We start from the raw sequence: 18767 nt of genomic DNA, 5'->3' as shown, positions 1-18767 counted from the left end.
CCCCGCGGGCGAGCTACAGCCAATCAGCGCCGTCCTTCCGCCGTAGCCACGCCCCCCACGCGCGCGCCGCAGCCAATCAGTGCCGCCCCTTAGCCGTAACCACGCCCCCGACGGCACGCCGCAGCCAATCAGCGCCGCCCCCGCGGGGAACGGGCGCTCCGCCGCAGCGGGCTCGCCCTCTAGTGCGCGGGGGACCGCGGATGGAACGGGGCCGTGCCTACTAAAGGCCTGGGCTGCAGCCCGCTGCTTCCCCCATTTCCTCGCCCCCACCGCCCCGGGCTGTAGTTTGATTGAAAAAAAATGGGGTATTCTCTTCCATGGGAAGCCGTTGAGCCGCCCGAGAGAGGAAAAAAAAAAAAAAAAAAGGAGGACACCATCTCTGCCCCGTGTGAGGCTCGAACTCACGACCTTCAGATTATGAGACTGACGCGCTACCTACTGCGCTAACGAGGCTCCTCGAAAACATATACTCCGAGTGGGGCTCTTCTCTCCACATCCCATTCCGCACCCCAGCTGGGGTCTTCCTATTCTGCCATTGCTGTTTCTCGCCGTGCTCGGAGGTTTCTTTGTCAAGGGCTCCTTTTTTTCTGCAGAAGAGGTCTCTTCTGCTTAGGTGTGGCGAAAATTCCTTCTTTTCCCTTCAAATTCCTTCTGTTCCCATGCTTTTCTACAAGACAGACCTGACATTTTCTGCTAATGGCTCCTCTTTTCCATGCTGTTCTGCAAGAGAGATCTTGAGGTTTTGTTGAATTTTCTCTTTTTGCAAATGGGTCAGTTTTTCCCATGTTGTTCTGTAAAACAGCTGCATTCCTGAACAAGTCCTTTGGGGTTCCTGAACATCCTCACGCAGCCCTGAAGGCCAGGAATGGACTGTGAGTGCCCCACTGAGAACACGCTTGCAAGGAAATCGTCTCCAGATAATGACAAAATTAAAGCAAACCTCATTTGCCTCTCCGCTGCAAACAGTCGCTGTTCGACTGGGATCCCTGCAGGGAAATGAAGTCTGCGTTCGCTGAAGAGCTCAGCAGAAGAGGGTCCCCTGCGATGCCGGCAGAAGCGCTGCCCTGAATCCTAATCGACAGGCCTCACCCCTGGCGAGGGACTTGAGGCAGCAGTCACCATGACAATCAAGTGGCAAACAACTAAATTGGAAGAAGACAGGGAAAAAAAGGCATTTAATTGGTGCAGAAAGCCTCCAAACCATGACTGCAGGGAGGCTGTTTGCCTGCAGAGCGAGTGAGCGGCAGATGGAGGAGGCGCAGACCCTTGGATATCAGTCGCACGGAGAAGAGATGTTTGGATTGCGCTGGACAGCACAAGGATTTTGCCAAGGGTCTAGTGGGCAGTGCTAGACAGGGGGACAAGGCTCTGATTTCCAAGGATCTGGCTGATCACGTGTACGGAACAATCATTTGATGAGTCCAAGCTGCATGGACAGCGTTGCTGCAACCACAGGATGAGTAAACGCGCGGCTTCTTGCAGCCTGAACCACTGCATTCCTCCTTCCAACACTGCCCACCTGCAGAATGAGGATGTCATTTCTAATAGTGTGCGCTAATCCTTTGGGGCTTCAGTGACGGACGAGTTTAGTGCCCACAATTCTGATTAAATTAAGGAAAGCTGCTTCAAGCATCTAAACCAAGGCACATGGACAATGAGTCACCTAAACCAAACATCAACTGTTTGGAAATACGACTGCAGATGTTTTCCACCTGTATCGAACTGTGTGATTTTCCCCCTGAGTTACATTACACTGAGCTGGCGCTCAAAGTTTCTGACACAGCTCGAAAAGGCCTTGTCATGTCTGTTTGTTTAGGAACCGATAGATTCATGGAGAGAACAGGAAAAGTACTGATGGCAAGGATTTTCATGTGAATGAAACAAAAGATGTCCTTGGTGACATTGCCTCGAGCAGAAACTCAGCAGTCTACAGCACACACATGCTTTTCTCTCTTTTGCATGTCTTATTTTTGTCTGGACTTTCTTCTTTCTCCTTTTCCTCTTAGTGCTCCTGCCGTGCCTAATCACCCTACAACATTCTCTCCCTTACCCTCACCTACCCAACCGCTATAACCTTATCGCACAGCCTTGGCTCCAAGGATTCTGGGCCACCGCCTCCTGCTCCATCCCTCAGTGATCAGACGTCCCCCTGGCCCACTGACCCCTTTTCCAGTCCAACCCAGCAGAAGGCAGGACAGCCCATCATAAATCGATGCCAATTCCCACAGTGCTCCATCATGCGATGCCCATTCCCTCCAGATGAACAGGAAGAAGGGGAAAAGCCTGTCTGGCTGAAAAGGCAGCACTCGCCTTCATGATGCACTGATGTCACCTGGCAGGGAGTGATGCAACAAGCCCCGTGGGCTCTCGGTGCTCGGAGTGACCACATTTCCCCTTCCCGTGGAGCAGAGTGGGGAAATTCCAGCCTTTCACCACACTAGAGAGGAGAAACATTCATTGTCACCCCTCCAAGACACAGACAGAAAAGGTTTTTGGTGCTGTTCTGGTGGAGCAAGAGTTAGAAGCGGAGAGTCTGGAGACTGAGTGCAGCAAAGATCCTTGGCGCCCAGAGGGTGGAGAGCTGATGCAGAATGGAGTGCTTATAACTGAATATAACTTACAACTTCAGTGATTACCACTCTGTCATCAGACTATAAAATTGGCACTTTCTCCTCTATGTTACTGAATCCATTATCTGAATCTATCAGCTTTACTTGTGATGATAGGGAAAACAGTAGAAGTGCATTATCATTATCTCCCATCCTCTGTGGCGCTACCAAGTGTCTGAGCACCTTTCTGTGTAAGCAACACCAGAATAATAGCCCAGAGCTTTCCAGTCCTGCTGTTTCAGGCAGGGAGCCTGCAGCCATTACCACAGGGCTCTTGAAAGAGGATACACAGAAAGGGGAGATTTTATTGTTTTATTTCCCTTCAGCAATTAAGGAGCTGATGCAGCTCTCGCTATAGTCAATTAGTCTTCACGTTCACTCTAAAGGGCTTTGGACTGGTCCCAAAGTTAGTGTCCTCATTTTCTGTAATCCTGGAAGTGTTTACGCCTTCCCAGCCTCCGAGCAAAGACAAGCCAGCTGATGGCATATCCAGCCAATTATACTGTGAACAGCTAGGATAGAATTATTTATTTTCCATTTGGCAAGAGGGACTTAAAAGTATGGCAAGGCAGGCCGAAACAGATGAACAAACCTTCTTTGCAAACCCTGTTTGCCACACAAAGTATTTGCAGCATGTTTTTTTGGCATAAGCCTGCAGTTCGATTTCTGCTTTATAATAAGCATTGTTGAAGGCAGGACTCTTTCAAGAGTGAATATTTCAACAGAAACACCAAAGAATTTTGCTTTTGTTTTTGTGATGTACACATTTTCATCCCAGGTATGCTTTTCTTGTTACTTTAAGCTGAGAAATAGGTCCTCTCATCCTGATTTTAGTATTTCCCACCTTCTTCCTTTCTGTCTGGACATTGATCTCACCAGATTTTGTAGGATAAACTAATCAGTGGACAGACTAAGCTCTTCAGGGAAAATCCAGAGTACTGCAAAAAAATGTCATGGATGGCTCAGGAAGGGGGTTGCATCCATCTGCTTCAGAGCTGAGCTTGGTGTCCTCTCTTTATGAAAGAGGGTGTGGTCTTTCTTCAACGTACTGTCCTTGCGACGAGATAGTAGTCAATCTAAAGATCAGCTATGGTCACAAGTGCTTGGGGTCACTGAAGACTTAATGGCACTTCTATAGAAAACAGTTATTCTCTCAGCTTTGGCCATGATCCAGCCCAAACCATTTAATTGTGCCCAACACCTCTCGCAGCTCAGTTTGCGGAAGCGTTATCCTGTCCCGGACAGATCATGGGACAGGCAGGCAGGTGTTTGAGCTGCTATTACTGGGTCAGCTGCTGAGCAATGGTTGTGCAATTGCAGGCAGCTCACCGAACCTCTATGTGCCTCAATTTCTCATGGTGTAAATAAGGAAGGTTTTTACTGCAGCCATAGGCTACGTAGTACTCAGTTAGTATTTGAGTATGTGTGGAATTTCTTAAATCCGAGGAGTATTAAAAATCAGTGGCGGACTTTGTTGCATACTGTATTATTCCACAACTTCCCTGCTGTGCCTGCCTCACTTATACTGTCATTACTGCTTGCCAGGAGGTTATGGATCTTTTTGAGTGAAAGGTAATACATAAACATCAGTTATTGCTGTTTACACCACCTGATCTACTGCATTTCCTTGTGAAACCAATGGCTCCCATTTAAAACTTGATCCTGAAGCCAATAAGTGTTTGCTGGAACAGCAGGAGCAGCAGTAACTGATGTCAGGGTTACAGTACGCGACAATGATGTCTTAGGCAATATTCCTTGCAGAGGGAGTGTAGTGAGTTTTTAGCCAGATATTCTAAGAAAATTATAGTTTTGTGATGATATTGCACTTGTCTGCATGGTAGCTTGGATTTACCATCCAGAAAAGCATCTGTCTAATAATCATGAAAGTGTTCTATTCTGAAAGTCTTGTGAAATAGGTGGCCAGATAAAGGAGACAGCATTAGTATTCCCACTGAGGGACAGGCTAATCTGGTTTTAGACCTCAGAGAAAACCCACACAGGGGAAACCTTCTGCGAGTCATTTCTTTAGTTTCACTTTTCTCAATTTACACTTCTATATCCCCATAAAAGAGGGGTATTTTCTCATTTCATCACTTCTTGCTAGAGTTCTGCTAACTCAGAAGGTGACTTCCCCAGAGAAAATTGAAGTTTGGAAATTTGTTCGTTGTATAGCCAACATCTTAAGACAAATTTAAGATTAAAACTTCTTGGAAGAGTTATTTTAAGTCATTGCAAACAATTCAGTACAATCTGATTCTGTCTGAAAATCTCCAATAGTAGCCAGGTAATGGTTGCACACTGTATTAAAAAAATCAAGGCTCACATTGATCTTTAGCTGAGCTAGATCAATAAGAACAATCTGTGAGAAAATAACTGAGGGAACGTATTTTAATTCAGGTTTAAATTCCAGTTACTCTCATCACAATGTCCTTCCTTTTGTTTTATGGAGGTTTCCTCTCCATGTTTCTGGTGAATTTAATACTGCTGACAGCTGCTGAGCTAATAGCCCTAGACACAAAAATGTTGTCTTCCAGCGAGGGAGAAGCACTGCAGAACAACTTTGTCTATTCACTGTAAAAAGCCTTTTCAGTACTGTTTTAACAGAGAAATGAGGGGATGGTTTATACACTCATTTTGTTGCAAAGCAGCTAATATGGACACTTGATTCTCTCTGGGGCTAGGGGCAAGTGGGAGTTTTTTCCCCATGAAAATGCTGTAAATATCAGCTGGGGCTCAGAATCACTGCTCATAGTGGCTTTTTAACAAAAAAACACCAATCTTCTGGAAGATATAACAGTTGGGAAAGCCTGGCTTGCTTTTTTATTTTTCATTTCCCCATACTTCAGACCTAAGATTTAGTACATCTTGCTGCATTGTGTACAGACATGCGGATCCGAGCTGGGATCCAAACCCAGCTTGTGCTTTAACCTGCTTTATAAGTCGGGTCAAATCACATCTCTCTTGCTCCACAAAAAACTAGGGCTGACAGTTTCTTGTTGAATAAAAATATCCAATGGTGACTATTCCACAGCTTTCCTAGGCAATTTGTTCTGCTGCTTGACTATTCTTACCCTTAACCCAACATCTAATTTCTGTCACCTTTTCCAAGATGTAAGCTTATTATTTCTTGTCCTAGACTCACTGCATGCAGAGAAGAGCTAATTCCCTTCTGTTCTGCAGCAACCTTTTCCATGTTTGAAGACGATTTAATGTTTCCTTTCTCTTCTTCAGACTAAATACTTTGCAAGGTGTTCTAAAACTAGAATAAAAATGCTCTGCAGGCAGATTTTTAAAGGGCTCTGTTCCAGTGTAATCACCAAGTTTGAAGCAAAAGCATTTTCAAAAGCAGCATTTTCTCACTAGGGATGGAGAATCGCGCCTAGGCAGGGCTGGTCCCAAAGGCTATGTCCATGCTGTCATCCCAACTGCGCCTAACACCTTTCTCAAATCCAGACTCTCCAACTGTCTGTGCTGTCGACATGCAGACATAGGCGAAGGCTGAGATGAGGAGGGAAAGGTCAAGCGAGTCTCAGTGTGGATCTAAGTTTTCCTTCTCACAGTCTCTGCAGATTATTCATGAGCGGAACATGTGATAGCCCAGCCTGTCAGCGGATACTCTGATTGTGGCTCTTCCTAAGCACCATATGGATGCTTTCAGCCTGAGCTGCAGCCCTGCTAACAGTTGGAAGCGTGGATGCAAACCACACGATACACAGTGCTTGCTGTTGTCAGCCCTGACATAGGGACTGACCTGTACACCTCAAAAACAACGCTACATGGGCTTGGGGCTTGTCCTCTTGCCTGCAGCCACACAGCCTGTGGCAATCCCTGAGATACAACAATTCTGGCAGTGTGGCAGGATTTCCTCAGCCCAGAAAATGTTTTTTAAAAGGCAGTCACTTAAATAAGAAAGAATTCTGTTGAAACAGAAATATGGGATTGCTAATTTAAATTTCAGATATCTCAGCCTTCTGATGTTCATCTCCTGTGTCTCACCTGCTGTCCCTGGACAGTGATGTGATGGACCGAGCATTCACAGAGCTTAGGGCTGTTTTTCTTTCTTTGGTTAGTCACACCTTTAATGGTCTCATCTTATAATTACACAGCCACCGGAACTGTATGACCCTGAATCACAAAATTAGGTAACAACCCTCATTCCAGCATGTGAGTGCAGCATCACTAGAACTTCAATGCATCGTCCCACCTCAAAAAATGCAAACCCCCTGATAAACTCTAAGCTGGTTGGAAACTGCTCGTCCTCCCTCTGCTGTCCTTCTGATAAGTGTCCTTATTGGATGTCCCTTCAGCTGCAGAAGTTGGATTGTGTAGCCCTATTGCTGTATTATCATTCCTATATTTCAAAACATGGTGCCAGGAACATATGCGAGAGGAGAATGAAAGGCAGCTGAAAGTCTAGAATCAACAGCTTGTGTCAAAAAGCTGCTGAAGGAGGAAACAGTTGGGCATTTTTAATCGCGACATGGTATCTACAGGATGAACAAGAGCAAACTTGGCTTGTAACTGAAATTGCTGGCGATCAAACTAATTCCTGACAAACCGCTCACCAAGTGGTGAGCTTCAAAGTGAATCGAAACTCTTGCCTCTAAAATGTTGATCCCCAAATGTAAGCTTTGCCGCGGCCTCCTCGTACGTTTGTCTGAGTGCTGAGGGTAAACCTGAAGGCAAATCACTAAACTTGCACCGTCGCATGGAGGCAAAGTCGCTTAAGAGCACATGTTGTGGAGGGTGGACATGGCAGGGCACGCGGAGGTGGCCATGGGGGGGACAGGGTGGGCCACTCCAGGGCAGCCATGGCTGTGGTCCTGAGGGGGACACTACCTGAGCATTGAGGTGGCCATGTCTGTCTGTCCCTGAGAGGGAACACTGGCTGGGCACTGAGGGGCCACGGTCATGTCGCTGAGGGGGACACTGGCAGAGCATCATAGAATCATAGAATAACCAGGTTGGAAGAGACCCACCGGATCATCGAGTCCAACCGTTCCTATCAAACACTAAACCATGCCCCTCAGCGCCTCGTCCACCCGTGCCTTAAACACCTCCAGGGAAGGTGAATCAACCCCCTCCCTGGGCAGCCTGTTCCAGTGCCCAATGACCCTTTCTGTGAAGAATTTTTTCCTAATGTCCAGCCTAAATCTCCCCTGGTGCAGTTTGAGGCCATTCCCTCTCGTCCTGTCCCCTGTCACTTGGGAGAAGAGCCCAGCTCCCTCCTCTCTACAACCTCCTTTCAGGTAGTTGTAGAGAGCAATGAGGTCTCCCCTCAGCCTCCTCTTCTCCAGGCTAAACACCCCCAGCTCTCTCAGCCGTTCCTCATAAGGCCTGTTCTCCAGCCCCTTCACCAGCTTCGTTGCTCTTCTCTGGACTCGCTCCAGAGCCTCAACATCCTTCTTGTGGTGAGGGGCCCAGAACTGAACACAGGATTCGAGGAGCGGTCTCCCCAGTGCCGAGTACAGAGGGAGAAGAACCTCCCTGGACCTGCTGGTCACGCCGTTTCTGATCCAAGCCAAGATGCCATTGGCCTTCTCGGCCACCTGGGCCCCTGCTGGCTCATGTTCAGTCGCTGTCAACCAACACCCCCAGGTCCCTCTCCTCCAGGCAGCTTTCTAGACAGACTTCTCCTAGTCTGTAGCTGCTCAGGGTTGTTGTGCCCCAAGTGCAGGAGCCGGCATTTGGCCTTGTTAAACCTCCTGCCATTGGTCTCAGCCCAGCGGTCCAGCCTGTTCAGATCCCTTTGCAGAGCCTCATGACCCTCCAGCAGATCGACACTTCCACCCAGCGTAGTGTCGTCTGCAATCTTGCTAAGGGTGCACTCGATGCCTTCATGCAGGTCATTGGTAAAGGTGGCTCTGGCTCTAGGTGGGCACTGAGGGGGACGCTGGCTGGGCACTGAGGGCCATGGCTGTGGCTGGGGAGAAGGGGGCACTGGTCAGGACACGAGGGGCCATGGCTGTGTCCCAGGACTGGGCCATGGCTGTATCTGGACACAGGGGGACAGAGATACAGATTCTGGGCACTGGGGCCATGGCTGTACCTGGGCAGGACACTATTGGGGCACCGGGAGGCCATGGCTGTGTCCAAGCACGGGGCTGTGGGTGGGTACCGGGGTACACGGCTGTGCCTGAGCAGAGAGGGACCCTATCAGGGCACCGAGGCCGTGGCTGCGGGTGGGTACCGGGGACCACGACTGCGCCCGGGCAGCGTGGCCAGGCCCGAGCGGCCCGTGCCCGGCGGCGGGTCCCCGTCCCCCCCCGAGCGGTCCCGCCCGGCCCCCGCGGCCGCTGCCCCGCGCAGGCGCCGCCCCGCGGTGACGCGCTGGGTGACGGCGGCGCCGCTCGCAGTTGTGCCGCTGCCGCCGCGCAGAGCAGCCGCCGGGCCCGAGGCCGAGCCGCCGCCATGCCCTCGGAGAAGAGCTTCAAGCAGCGCCGCACCTTCGGTGAGCTGCGGGGACGCCGGCACCGCGGGGCCTCGGGGCCGGGGGGCGGCGGGGGAGGCCGCGGGGGAGGCGGCGGAGCTCGGGGGGAGCCGCGGGGAGCGGCTGGCGCTGCTCGGCTCTCCGGAGAGCCGGCCCGAGTCCGGGGCTGGGATCTCCGTCGTAAGAGGCGGAGCTGGGGGAGCGGGTCCAGGGGAGGCCACGGGGGTGACCGGGGGTTGGAGCCGTGAGGACGGGCTGAGAGAGCAGGGGGTGTTGGGGCTGGAGAAGAGGAGGCTCCGGGGGGACCTTAGGGCAGCCTGCGGTACCTGAAAGGGCTACAGGAGAGCTGGGGAGGGGCTGTTTACAAGGGCCTGGAGTGATGGGACGAGCGGGAGTTGTTTTAAATTGGTGGGGGGAGGATTTAGACTAGACGTTAGGAAGAAATTCTTCACGGTGAGGGTAGTGAGGCACTGGCACAGGTTGCCTGAAAAAGTCGTGGCTCCCCCATCCCTGGAGGTGTTCGAGGCCAGGCTGGATGGAGCCTTGGGCAGCCTGGTCCAGTGGGAGGTGTCCCTGCCCATGGCATGGGGGTTGGAACTGGGAGATCTTTAAGGTCCCTTCCAACCCAAACCGTCCTGTGATTCTATTCTATGGTTGGTGTGGATGGTGGGTGACAACGTTGTGCCAAGGGTGAGCTCTGTGGTGCCCTGGGAGAGGGACTGGGGGTGGGGAGATTGCCTCTGCACATCATCCATTATCGACTGCAAGATTCCCAGGAGCCTGGAAACATCACTGTGCGTGGTGTGCCAGGAGCTGGGCCTGCCTTCCCCTCCATGTCTGCTCAGTGTCCGGCTTCATCTATGCTATTGACAGGAGAATTAACTCGACTTGCAGTTTGGTACTTGGCACAGTGTGAGGAATTCTCTACCCAGAGAAATGTATGCCTCCTGTCTCTGCTCAGTTATTGAAGACTAGCAGGGCATTGAAAAGAGCTGTGTAATGATGGCTGGGGGAGTGAGATTGGTCTCTTTCTAGAAGGAACAGCCTCAACAGAGCGATGCCAACACTTCTTTCCATGCTTAGATAGGACCAAAGCAATTGAAGAGCTCAGTATCTGTTCAAGTGTGTCAGTGAGGCAGGCTGAAATGCTCTGAGGATAATAAGAACTGGCAGCTTAACCTATTTCTGCGTAAACTATGAAATCCCATACATAAAATGGAATTGAGGGAAATAATCGATCCAGATTTTCTTTTCCCATTGGGTTAAAGTCAAGCTGCCTAAGAGAGCTTTCTGTTGTGCCCACTCTTGCTGTTGCTGTTCTGTTAAATGTAAGCTGTTCTCCACGCTGAGTTGGAGAGAATTTTGGTCTAACAAAATCTGCATTTAGGCTGCTCCTTTTCTTGGAGCCTTCCAAAACTTGTTGACCCCATTGCCTGTCAGCAGCCTCTGTTGCAGGTATTAAGTTCAGCTAGGATGGCAGCCAAGCAGTTGCCACTGCAACTAATGTCGTCAGAGCATGGTGTTTATCTGTGTCTGACTGAAGCCTGATTTTGAACACGCTGTAGACAATAATCTCAATGATTTGTCCAGTTTATGTTCCTTCTGCTGAACAACATTGCTGCGAACAAACCTGTTTCAGTTGAAAAGTTAGTTAAACCTCTCTGTGCTTACTGGGTTGACAGTTGGTCTCATTTACTTCCCGTATCTCTTTGTATTTCTGGTTAATCTTAAAAAAGCATTTTAATGAGATGGTATCTCTGCCCTTGAAGTGTTAATGCTGGTCTGTAAGAGCATGGCTTGGGCTGTGAGCTGTGAAGCAGGATGGCTTTGAGGTTCTCAGTCTTGCAGTCAGGTGAAGGCTTTGCGTGCTCGTTGCCTTAGTTCTGCTTGATTCACCTCCTGCTTAAAACCATGAGTCATGTGAGTTGCATTTCCTTACTGGGCTCTTAAAAAGGCTCGTGGATGTATTTGATACACACAAACTTAATATGGGCTAATGGCAAGGTGAGTGACGGGACAGGTAGTGAGTCCTGTGAATTAGCATACCAGCAGTGAGCTGGGCTGACGGGAGCTGGTCTAAGCTCTTCTTCTGTGAGTAGCACCTCTCCCTATTAGGTGTCTGTTAAAGCTGTGATGCAACACTAAATCTCTCTGAGAGGTGTTTATAAGATGGAGATGGCCTGGAAAGCTTTGGCCCACTGAAAAGAACTGGAGAGGTTAAAATTGAGTTCACTGATTCTGAAAGTAGGCAGGGTATAAGCAGATGCAACTGCTTCTAAAAGCAACTGTGCCTGTTTACTTTAGCTTGGGCATGCTCTTTAGCCCGGTTTATAATATCTGTTCTATTAATATTTATGTCTGAGGAGAGGTGAACTTTATTCTGAAAACTGGCACAGAGAGCAGTGAAATGTCTAGGTATGCAAGAACCTACCAACAGCTTCTGCAACAATGGGTGCGGCATAATCAAAACAGAAAACTGTAATTTGGTAATGCTAGAACACACGCCGTAAGCTGATGCTGCCAGGCTTCAGCTCGTCTTAGGTCTCACATAATTGTTGACAACTTCCTTTTCTGGGATCTCGTAGAGATCAGGATATTTTGCCATTCTGGGATCTCGTAGAGAACAGGATATTTTGCCATTAATTTGGGTGGTGTAATTCAACGACGTAAATTTATGAGATTAAATGTCTGCAGAAAATGAGGTGTGTGGGGAGAAAGCTGTTTCCTTTAACACTTTCTTGGAGTCTCAGGCAGCACGCACGTTGTGCTTGTCACCTTGGGCTAAAGAGCAAAGTGTCATCAGTTAAAGGAGAGGTTTTACTTGTAACAGTGCTGTCCCATTTGAAAACTGCTTTGCTTGAATTTGCTTTTGTGTCTTTTTCTAACATGCATTCTTCAGTGGTGGTAAAATAGAGCGATAACAGCATTCAGTGTGTCTGAACAGTCTTTTTTTTTCATTTCTTGCAGAGCAAAGAGTGGAAGATGTACGACTGATTCGAGATCAGCATCCAACTAAAATACCAGTAAGTCTTGTTCTTTTCACCTCAGTTTCCAGTCTCATGTTCTTTTTAGTAGATAGAAACCTCTACAAGAGCTGTTCTGCTGAGGCCAATTTAAACTTCAGCTGCTCAGGGTTGTTAAGCCTGGATTTCAGAAGGATTCTCAAACTAGTAACTGGCAACCTGTGGCAGAGCAAGGTGCAAGCTGGGCACTGAAGGAAATGGGGCTTCCTGTGTATTGAGGGTTCGTGTTGTGACTTCAAAGAAAACCACACCCTGGCTGAGCTCCAAGGTTCTCCTGAGTGTTCACCTCCTCTCATCTCGGTGTTTTTCTTTCCAAAAAAAGAATCTGCAGAGGCTAACAAATTAAAATACACACTAATGTAGAGACAGATGTGACTTTCACCACCAATCTGTGCCGGGAAAAGACAGAAACGCTTGTCTTTTGGGAGACAGGCCTTTGCTTGAGGTTTCCAGAAATGCTGCTTGGCTATCAGACCCCTCCACCTCACCTCAAAGAGGGGCTCAGCCTTTACCTTACCTCTCTTCGTTTTAGCTGTTCGGCTCCAAATGCCGCTTGAATTTTTAATTTCTTTTATTTATGGCATCCTCAAGGTTACAAATGCAAAGCAAAGCATCCTATGAAGCAAAAGGCAGGGGTCATGATGTATTGTGACGTGTTCTTCACAGCTGGTGGGCTTTTCGTGTGAGGACTGTCAACACAGCAAGCAATAAATGCAACTGTCTTCATGGCCGTTTGTTAGAACAGGGAATGTCTTGGGAGATCTTGTGGGGCAGAAGAGGGAACTTAATCAAATGCCTCAGCCTTTGGTTCTCAGTTGTTGCCTCTGTGTAAAATAGAAAACAAAGGTTTTTCAGCTTTCTTTCAGCTTTAACCTATTTCATCTCCAAGCTGCTGCTGCTGTTTTACTGTGCTGTTGTCCATGGGAACAAGTAATATTTTATAGCAGAGATATTCTGACTTTCCTGGAATGTGCACTTTTCCCAAAAGGCCCTTTCCTAGCAAATCTGTTACCTGACAGAAGATTGCTTTTTCACCTACCTTTTACAGATCACTTAGCCGTAGTCCCCAAGCTCTGTGCCCACAGATTGAAGGCCAACGACTTATAGCAAAGCTCTCAGTTTACATCACACATGGACATATTCCTAGCAAAAATTCAGAGGTACCTAAGCAACTTGCTGAAGGTGCAATGGTGCAAACTCCCAACTATGGCAGAGGCCTGCTGGGATCCCTGGGGGTGTGCTATGTTTGCCTCTCTGTATCCTAGCCTGAGTCACTTCTTCGTTATTATCATTAACAGCTCTAGATGAGATAAGATGGCAACCTCACGCTAGATGGTAAATCCTTCTAATGCTGTCAACATCCTTAATTCTGCTGTTGGAAACATTATCTATTGCTTATGGTCTGCTTCTTTAAAAATAGTGGGGTTTTTTCCAGAATGAGCCAGCATTTTTTTAAACTGGTGTAAGGAAGTCTTTCTCTGATACAATTAAATTGGCTCAATATCTCTTCACCTGTGCAACTTTTGAATATCAACACGGCCGGACCTCGTGAGCATGGAAGTGGTCCAAGTGAGTGGTGTCGCGTAGCTACCGTTGATTTAAAAACAACAAAACCCACATGGCTGTGGAAACGGGAGCACACAAATTCTGAGATCATTTCTTAAAAGCAGGAACTAAATACAGTTGCTGGGCAGGGTGCTACTGAAATTGGCAAATCTGCCATTCCTTGTGAATTAAGCAGTTAATACATAACAGTCTTTCAGAATTACTCGTTCCTAAGCATGCTGTCTTGAGATTAAGGATGAGGAAAATCTCTCCTTTGAGGCTTTATAGCCTTCCAAAGTAGCTTTCTCTCATGCATTAGAGTAACCATGGAAGGTGAATGGAATAGCATGCTAATCTGGAGGTGTAGCTCTTGAAGGAGATGGCCTGAAACTGGAGAAATTCCCACGAAAACTGCTCGAGTCTGCAGACTTGGGTAGGAGACAAAAGTCCCAGGTTGGCCACTGTAATGTGTTACAAGGAAGTGGGCTGTGTCTTTTCTTGGGTGTCCTTGTCGCTGGGTACTACAGTGCTAGATTAAGTGATTCCAGTAAAGGAACTGTTTTACACCTGCCCTGGAGCTGTGGATGTGTGCTGTTAAATCCCTGTTTGTTACCCCTTTGTGCAGTGACTCTTGCAAACAGAACAAGAGGGACATGTGAAGACAATTATTATTTCTTTTCAGATTCAAGATACAAATGAAGATAAGTGGAGTTTAGCATAAAAGATTGTATTCTGCTCTGTGTAAAATGGAGGGAAAAGATGTGGACACCAGACACCCATTCTGCATTTTACATATCTTGCTTTGTTTTTGTTTCTAGGTGATCATTGAAAGGTACAAGGGGGAGAAGCAGCTTCCAGTTTTGGATAAAACCAAGTTCCTGGTGCCAGATCATGTCAACATGAGTGAGCTGATCAAAATTATCAGGTAGTATGCTGTGACTTCAGTGTAAGCTCCATCAACCTAAGGCTATGATTCTTAATTAATTCCCCATCTAGAATATGCTTTTGGGAATGCCTGAAATGGAAAATTCCTCTACTGAGCACTTGGTGTCATCGCTAGGACAAATTCATGAGAAGGTGCTCTTCCTTTGGCTCTGCTGGAAAAAAAACTCTGAAAAGGGCTGAGCTGTTAGTCTGGTTTCAAGAGAAACAACTGGATCCCAGAGATAGGGGAGGGACTCTGGGGCCGTGAATCCCTGTCTAACATGGGTGCTTCTGGCCCAGGGCTCCAGCACTTCCTGCTCGGCTATTTTAGGGTGGCTTCTTGGTGTTCTGCCTGGGAGTCCCTCTCTGGAGTGCCTGCCTCTTCCCACCCACTGGAGGGGGAGTTTGGGCTCACAGCCCAGAGCTCTGAGCTGCTGCTTAGGGTTGATGTTGGCATCCTTTGATGGTGAAGTGAGGTTTCCCTCAATGACAGTGCTGAGGCCTGAAAAACACACGCTCAGACCAGCGTCTTTTTGTCCCAGCTGTTTGCTCAGGCTGTGGCTTGAGTGCTTTTCTGCTCTCCCTCTTGAGCTTTGCTTATGAGAAAAGGCAAAGAGGAAATAGCCAAGGAGTGGAAGTCCTGTGGTCTAAAACTGTGGTCAGAAATTCTGCTAGAAGTGCATTTCTCCTGGCTTAGAAGGGATATTTCATTAGAAAGCGTCCTTGGCTGGTAAACTTGGAAGTTAGCAGCAAACAAGAGTTTGTTTTATGCTGGTCACGGTGTAGCAGGGAGCTGGTTCTTGGAGGCCACAAGTTGTAAAAACCGAGAGTTTTCCCACATGTCCTAACAATTCCCTGCCTCGGAGGCTTGTACAAAAGCTGTCTGTTGCAAGCAAACCCCAACTCCCACACAAGTAAGAAACTGAGATAGGGTTTTGGAAGCAGGAACCAGAATGCTTAAGTCTTCTAGAGTTTCTTATAAACTTTAAAGGCCCTGGGCAAAAAGTTTAACAGCAAGCTGAAGGATTTCCCCACCTTTTTTTCTTTGGCTTCGTTGTTAATAGGTGACTTGGTACCAGCTTGACTTGGTCCTCAGCCAGCTCCTCTGTGTGTAGCAAAGCCTGTCCTTCCCAGCCCTTGGAGAGCTGCTGCCTTGTCCCAGCCAGCTGTCTGGAGTGATTAGAACTTGGTTGTGGAGGGGTCCCTTTCCAGGGCTGTAGCTGGAAGCTGAATGAATTTTCATTTCCAGCTGCTGCCGCCCTTCAGCAGCGAGCGGAAGTGGCAGGAAGTGCTTCTGATCTGTTGTTCTTTCCTTCTTTCTTTGGTTGCACCTCCATACATCTGAGTGCCTCTTGCTTACTTGGTTTATGAAGTAGTAAGAGAGCTCCTCTCTGCAAACCTGCTTTCCAGTAGGCGTTTTAACAGAAATACCTGTCTCCTCCCAACCAGAATGAACGATCCAAGGAAAGCCCCTAAGTTAGGTGTTTCCTGTGCTGTGAAGTCTTTTGCTCTCTGCACTTCCAATGATGCTTCTCCTGGGAGGAAGGGGAAGAGGCAGAAGAGTTCTCCAAAGGTTAAATGCAGGCTGTTACAGAGCTGCTGACAAAACAAATTTAAAAGGTCCAGGGCCTTCTTGTGGAAGCTCTGCTCATCCTCCCTCCGCGTCTTCACACGTGCCTCCTGAGGTCAGCCTGGGTTTACATTCCCAGTGAGGTGCTGTTGAGTCGGAGGTCCCACAGGCCTCGCGTGTTTGCAGGTTGTACAGGGGTCATCCTGGCGAAGGTTACCTCTTCCTTTTCACTTTAGTTTAAAGCCCTTCTGGAGCACAGTGTTTCCAGTGAGATAAGGGCTTCTGTCAGTGGATACATCTGACTGAGCTTAGATGAATTTGATAAAGCTTTGGGTTGGGAAGCAAATGCCTTCTCCAGTGGCAGAGCTGCTTTGGGTGGGGACATCTCACTGCTGTCAGCGGCGCAGGACTTTGTTCCATCTATCCTAAAGCCTTTGTTAATGTGTGTGGACACGCGGAGTCATCACTGTCAAACTCCTTCCTCCCTCTTCTCCCCCAACTTCCCCCAACAGGCGACGTCTGCAGCTGAACTCCAACCAGGCTTTCTTCCTCCTGGTGAACGGACACAGCATGGTGAGCGTTTCTACGCCCATATCCGAGGTGTACGAGAGCGAGAAGGACGAGGATGGGTTCCTGTATATGGTGTACGCCTCTCAGGAGACTTTTGGAGTGCAATCTTCTGTCTAAGACGCAAGCGGCTGCTAGCCTAGGATTTTGGTTGACCCTTGGCCATCACCCCCACTCTTCCCCACACACCCCAGGGAAAGAAACGGATGTCACCTATGCTCTCAGTACCTTAGCATAGTCTTGCTTTAGCAGGTGTCTCATCTTACCTTGCCTTGTTTGTGACTATTAAACAGTACAGACGAGCACCTCCAGCTTTGAAACCTGCTGTAATATCCCACACAGGCACATTTTCATTTCTGGACTTCGTGAATGGAACCGAATTGTGCATGTGACGATTGCAAATAAAGGGACACTTGATTGACTTTTAACAAGCAAACAGGCACCCGGGAGGAGCTAATGTGTTTTGTGTGACCGTTTTCTGGAAAATCTCCCTAGGATTCCTTTTTTTTTTTTTTTTTTTGTAATGGGAAGGCTTCTCATGACAGCAAATATGTTTTAATGTTCCAAAGCGGAGCTTTGTCTTCTGCAGCTCAATGAGACTCGTGTCAGCGCTGCAGTGAGTTAAGGCAAGTGCTTGGGGTGAGCTGGGGGAATACAACTCTTTTTTTTGTCTCTGGTTTTTGTGGCACTGCAAACTTAGGGATGGTGCCAGTTTCTGAAATACTTGTACCAAACACCACAGCTTTATTGTAGTTTTAGGAAGTGTTTAACTGTAAAATACACACCTGGACAGGTAACATCGAAATAAACTCCCATCTGTTATGAATTTCCAGTGCGTGTGTGTTCCGTGAAACACCGCTGTTCGTAGGAGCTCGCTTCCAAAAGATGATCCCCTCCTAGCCTGGAGGTTTACTGTTCCCTTGGCTGGCAGGGCCTGCTGGGAGCAGGTAGCAGAGGGACCCACTGTTGGGATGCAGCTGGCACATGGGGCTGTGGGGCTGCTGCGATGTGACACGAGCAGTGCCCGCAGCGCTGGTGGTGGTGGCAGCACCGGTGTCCTCGCTGGCTCTGGCTGCTCAGCAGGGCGGGTGCTTTCGAAGTCCTCCAATACGAGCAGGCGAACAGCTTTGTTTTCCAAACACTGGACTCTGGCACGTCACTGGAATTACCGACCCATGCCGCCCAACCAGCCTGTTGCTTGTTACCAGCGAGGGGGTCAGGGAGAGCGGCTTTTCGAAGCGGCTCGTGGCCAGGAGCTGCTGCCGAGAGTTGACGAACAAATGATTCTTTTTTTCCACCACTGAAGTCTTCTGCCACTTGCGTGGGGTCTGGAAGCAGGGAGGCAGCCTGTGCAGAGGAAGGGTATCTCGTAGGACCTGTGTTTCTCTTCTAGAGTTGTTGTCAAGTAAAGTGTAGCAGGATGAGATTACTCTTGTATAGTACGTGTCTGTGAACTAACGGCATCTGTTACTGGAAGCTAACTTACTGCAGCGGGGAAAAGAAGCAATACCACTGCGTCGTGGCACTCTAGCTCAATAAGGTGTACAGTTTGTACCTACCGACACCTCTTTGCATGCATCTCCTTCACAATGCTTACTTCACTTTTTTATTCTTTGTGTTTTTACTCCGAGGTAAACTTTTACATGCGGCTTGTTGTGTTTAGTTTTGTTCGTGTAAGAAGTTGTTTAACTCATAACTGACCACCCTACTTGTAATTAAAACGTGGTTGACTGATACTCCTGTACAAATGTTGCTTTTTTAAAATTAATACAGTGCTGATATGGATGGATTACATCCCAACTTAATTATGGCTCGTGTGGTTATTTGTAGACAGCTTTTTTAAATGAAATGCCTGTCGGGAAGGGCACAGAGAGGCCCGTTCCACCCGCCTGAGGATGCACAAGGCATGGTTTGGTATTTGATAGGAATGGTTGGACTCAATGATCCGATGGGTCTTTTCCAACTTGGTGGTGATTCTATGATTCTATGATCTGGGTCCTGCTGACAATGGGCACCTGCTCTGCCCCCTCTGATACGGATCATCAGTAACTCAGCAGAAACTACCATCCTCCAGAAGGAGGAATTTCAGGTGTAATTGC

The 18767-nt window shown here is 48.2% G+C and overlaps 1 protein-coding gene and 1 non-coding gene across 2 annotated transcripts; one reads left to right on the top strand and one right to left on the bottom strand.

Annotated features, from left to right (window-relative positions):
- Window positions 1-380: 380 nt before the first annotated feature.
- Window positions 381-453, bottom strand: TRNAM-CAU (transfer RNA methionine (anticodon CAU)). The gene has a single exon. It is a non-coding gene; the product is annotated as a tRNA-Met (tRNA).
- An 8464-nt stretch (window positions 454-8917) lies between these two features.
- MAP1LC3B (microtubule associated protein 1 light chain 3 beta) lies at window positions 8918-18473 on the top strand. Its single transcript, XM_069868134.1, has 4 exons — window positions 8918-9060; window positions 12007-12062; window positions 14426-14532; window positions 16614-18473. Exons 1-4 carry the CDS (start codon window positions 9021-9023, stop codon window positions 16786-16788), a joined length of 378 nt encoding a protein of 125 aa, XP_069724235.1. The 5' UTR covers window positions 8918-9020; the 3' UTR covers window positions 16789-18473.
- The last annotated feature ends 294 nt before the right edge of the window (window positions 18474-18767 follow it).

The sequence above is a fragment of the Phaenicophaeus curvirostris genome, chromosome 14 (genome assembly GCF_032191515.1).
Source record: "Phaenicophaeus curvirostris isolate KB17595 chromosome 14, BPBGC_Pcur_1.0, whole genome shotgun sequence".
NCBI lineage: Eukaryota > Metazoa > Chordata > Aves > Cuculiformes > Cuculidae > Phaenicophaeus > Phaenicophaeus curvirostris.
This window is presented reverse-complemented; position numbering and strand designations above follow the sequence as displayed.

Bases quoted from the DNA above. Each gene is read 5' to 3' on its own strand.
- MAP1LC3B (XM_069868134.1), top strand. From the start codon at position 9,021: ATGCCCTCGGAGAAGAGCTTCAAGCAGCGCCGCACCTTCG. The intron at 12,063-14,425 runs GTAAGTCTTGTT...TTTTGTTTCTAG, and splicing joins AGCATCCAACTAAAATACCA to GTGATCATTGAAAGGTACAA. The intron at 14,533-16,613 runs GTAGTATGCTGT...TTCCCCCAACAG, and splicing joins GAGCTGATCAAAATTATCAG to GCGACGTCTGCAGCTGAACT.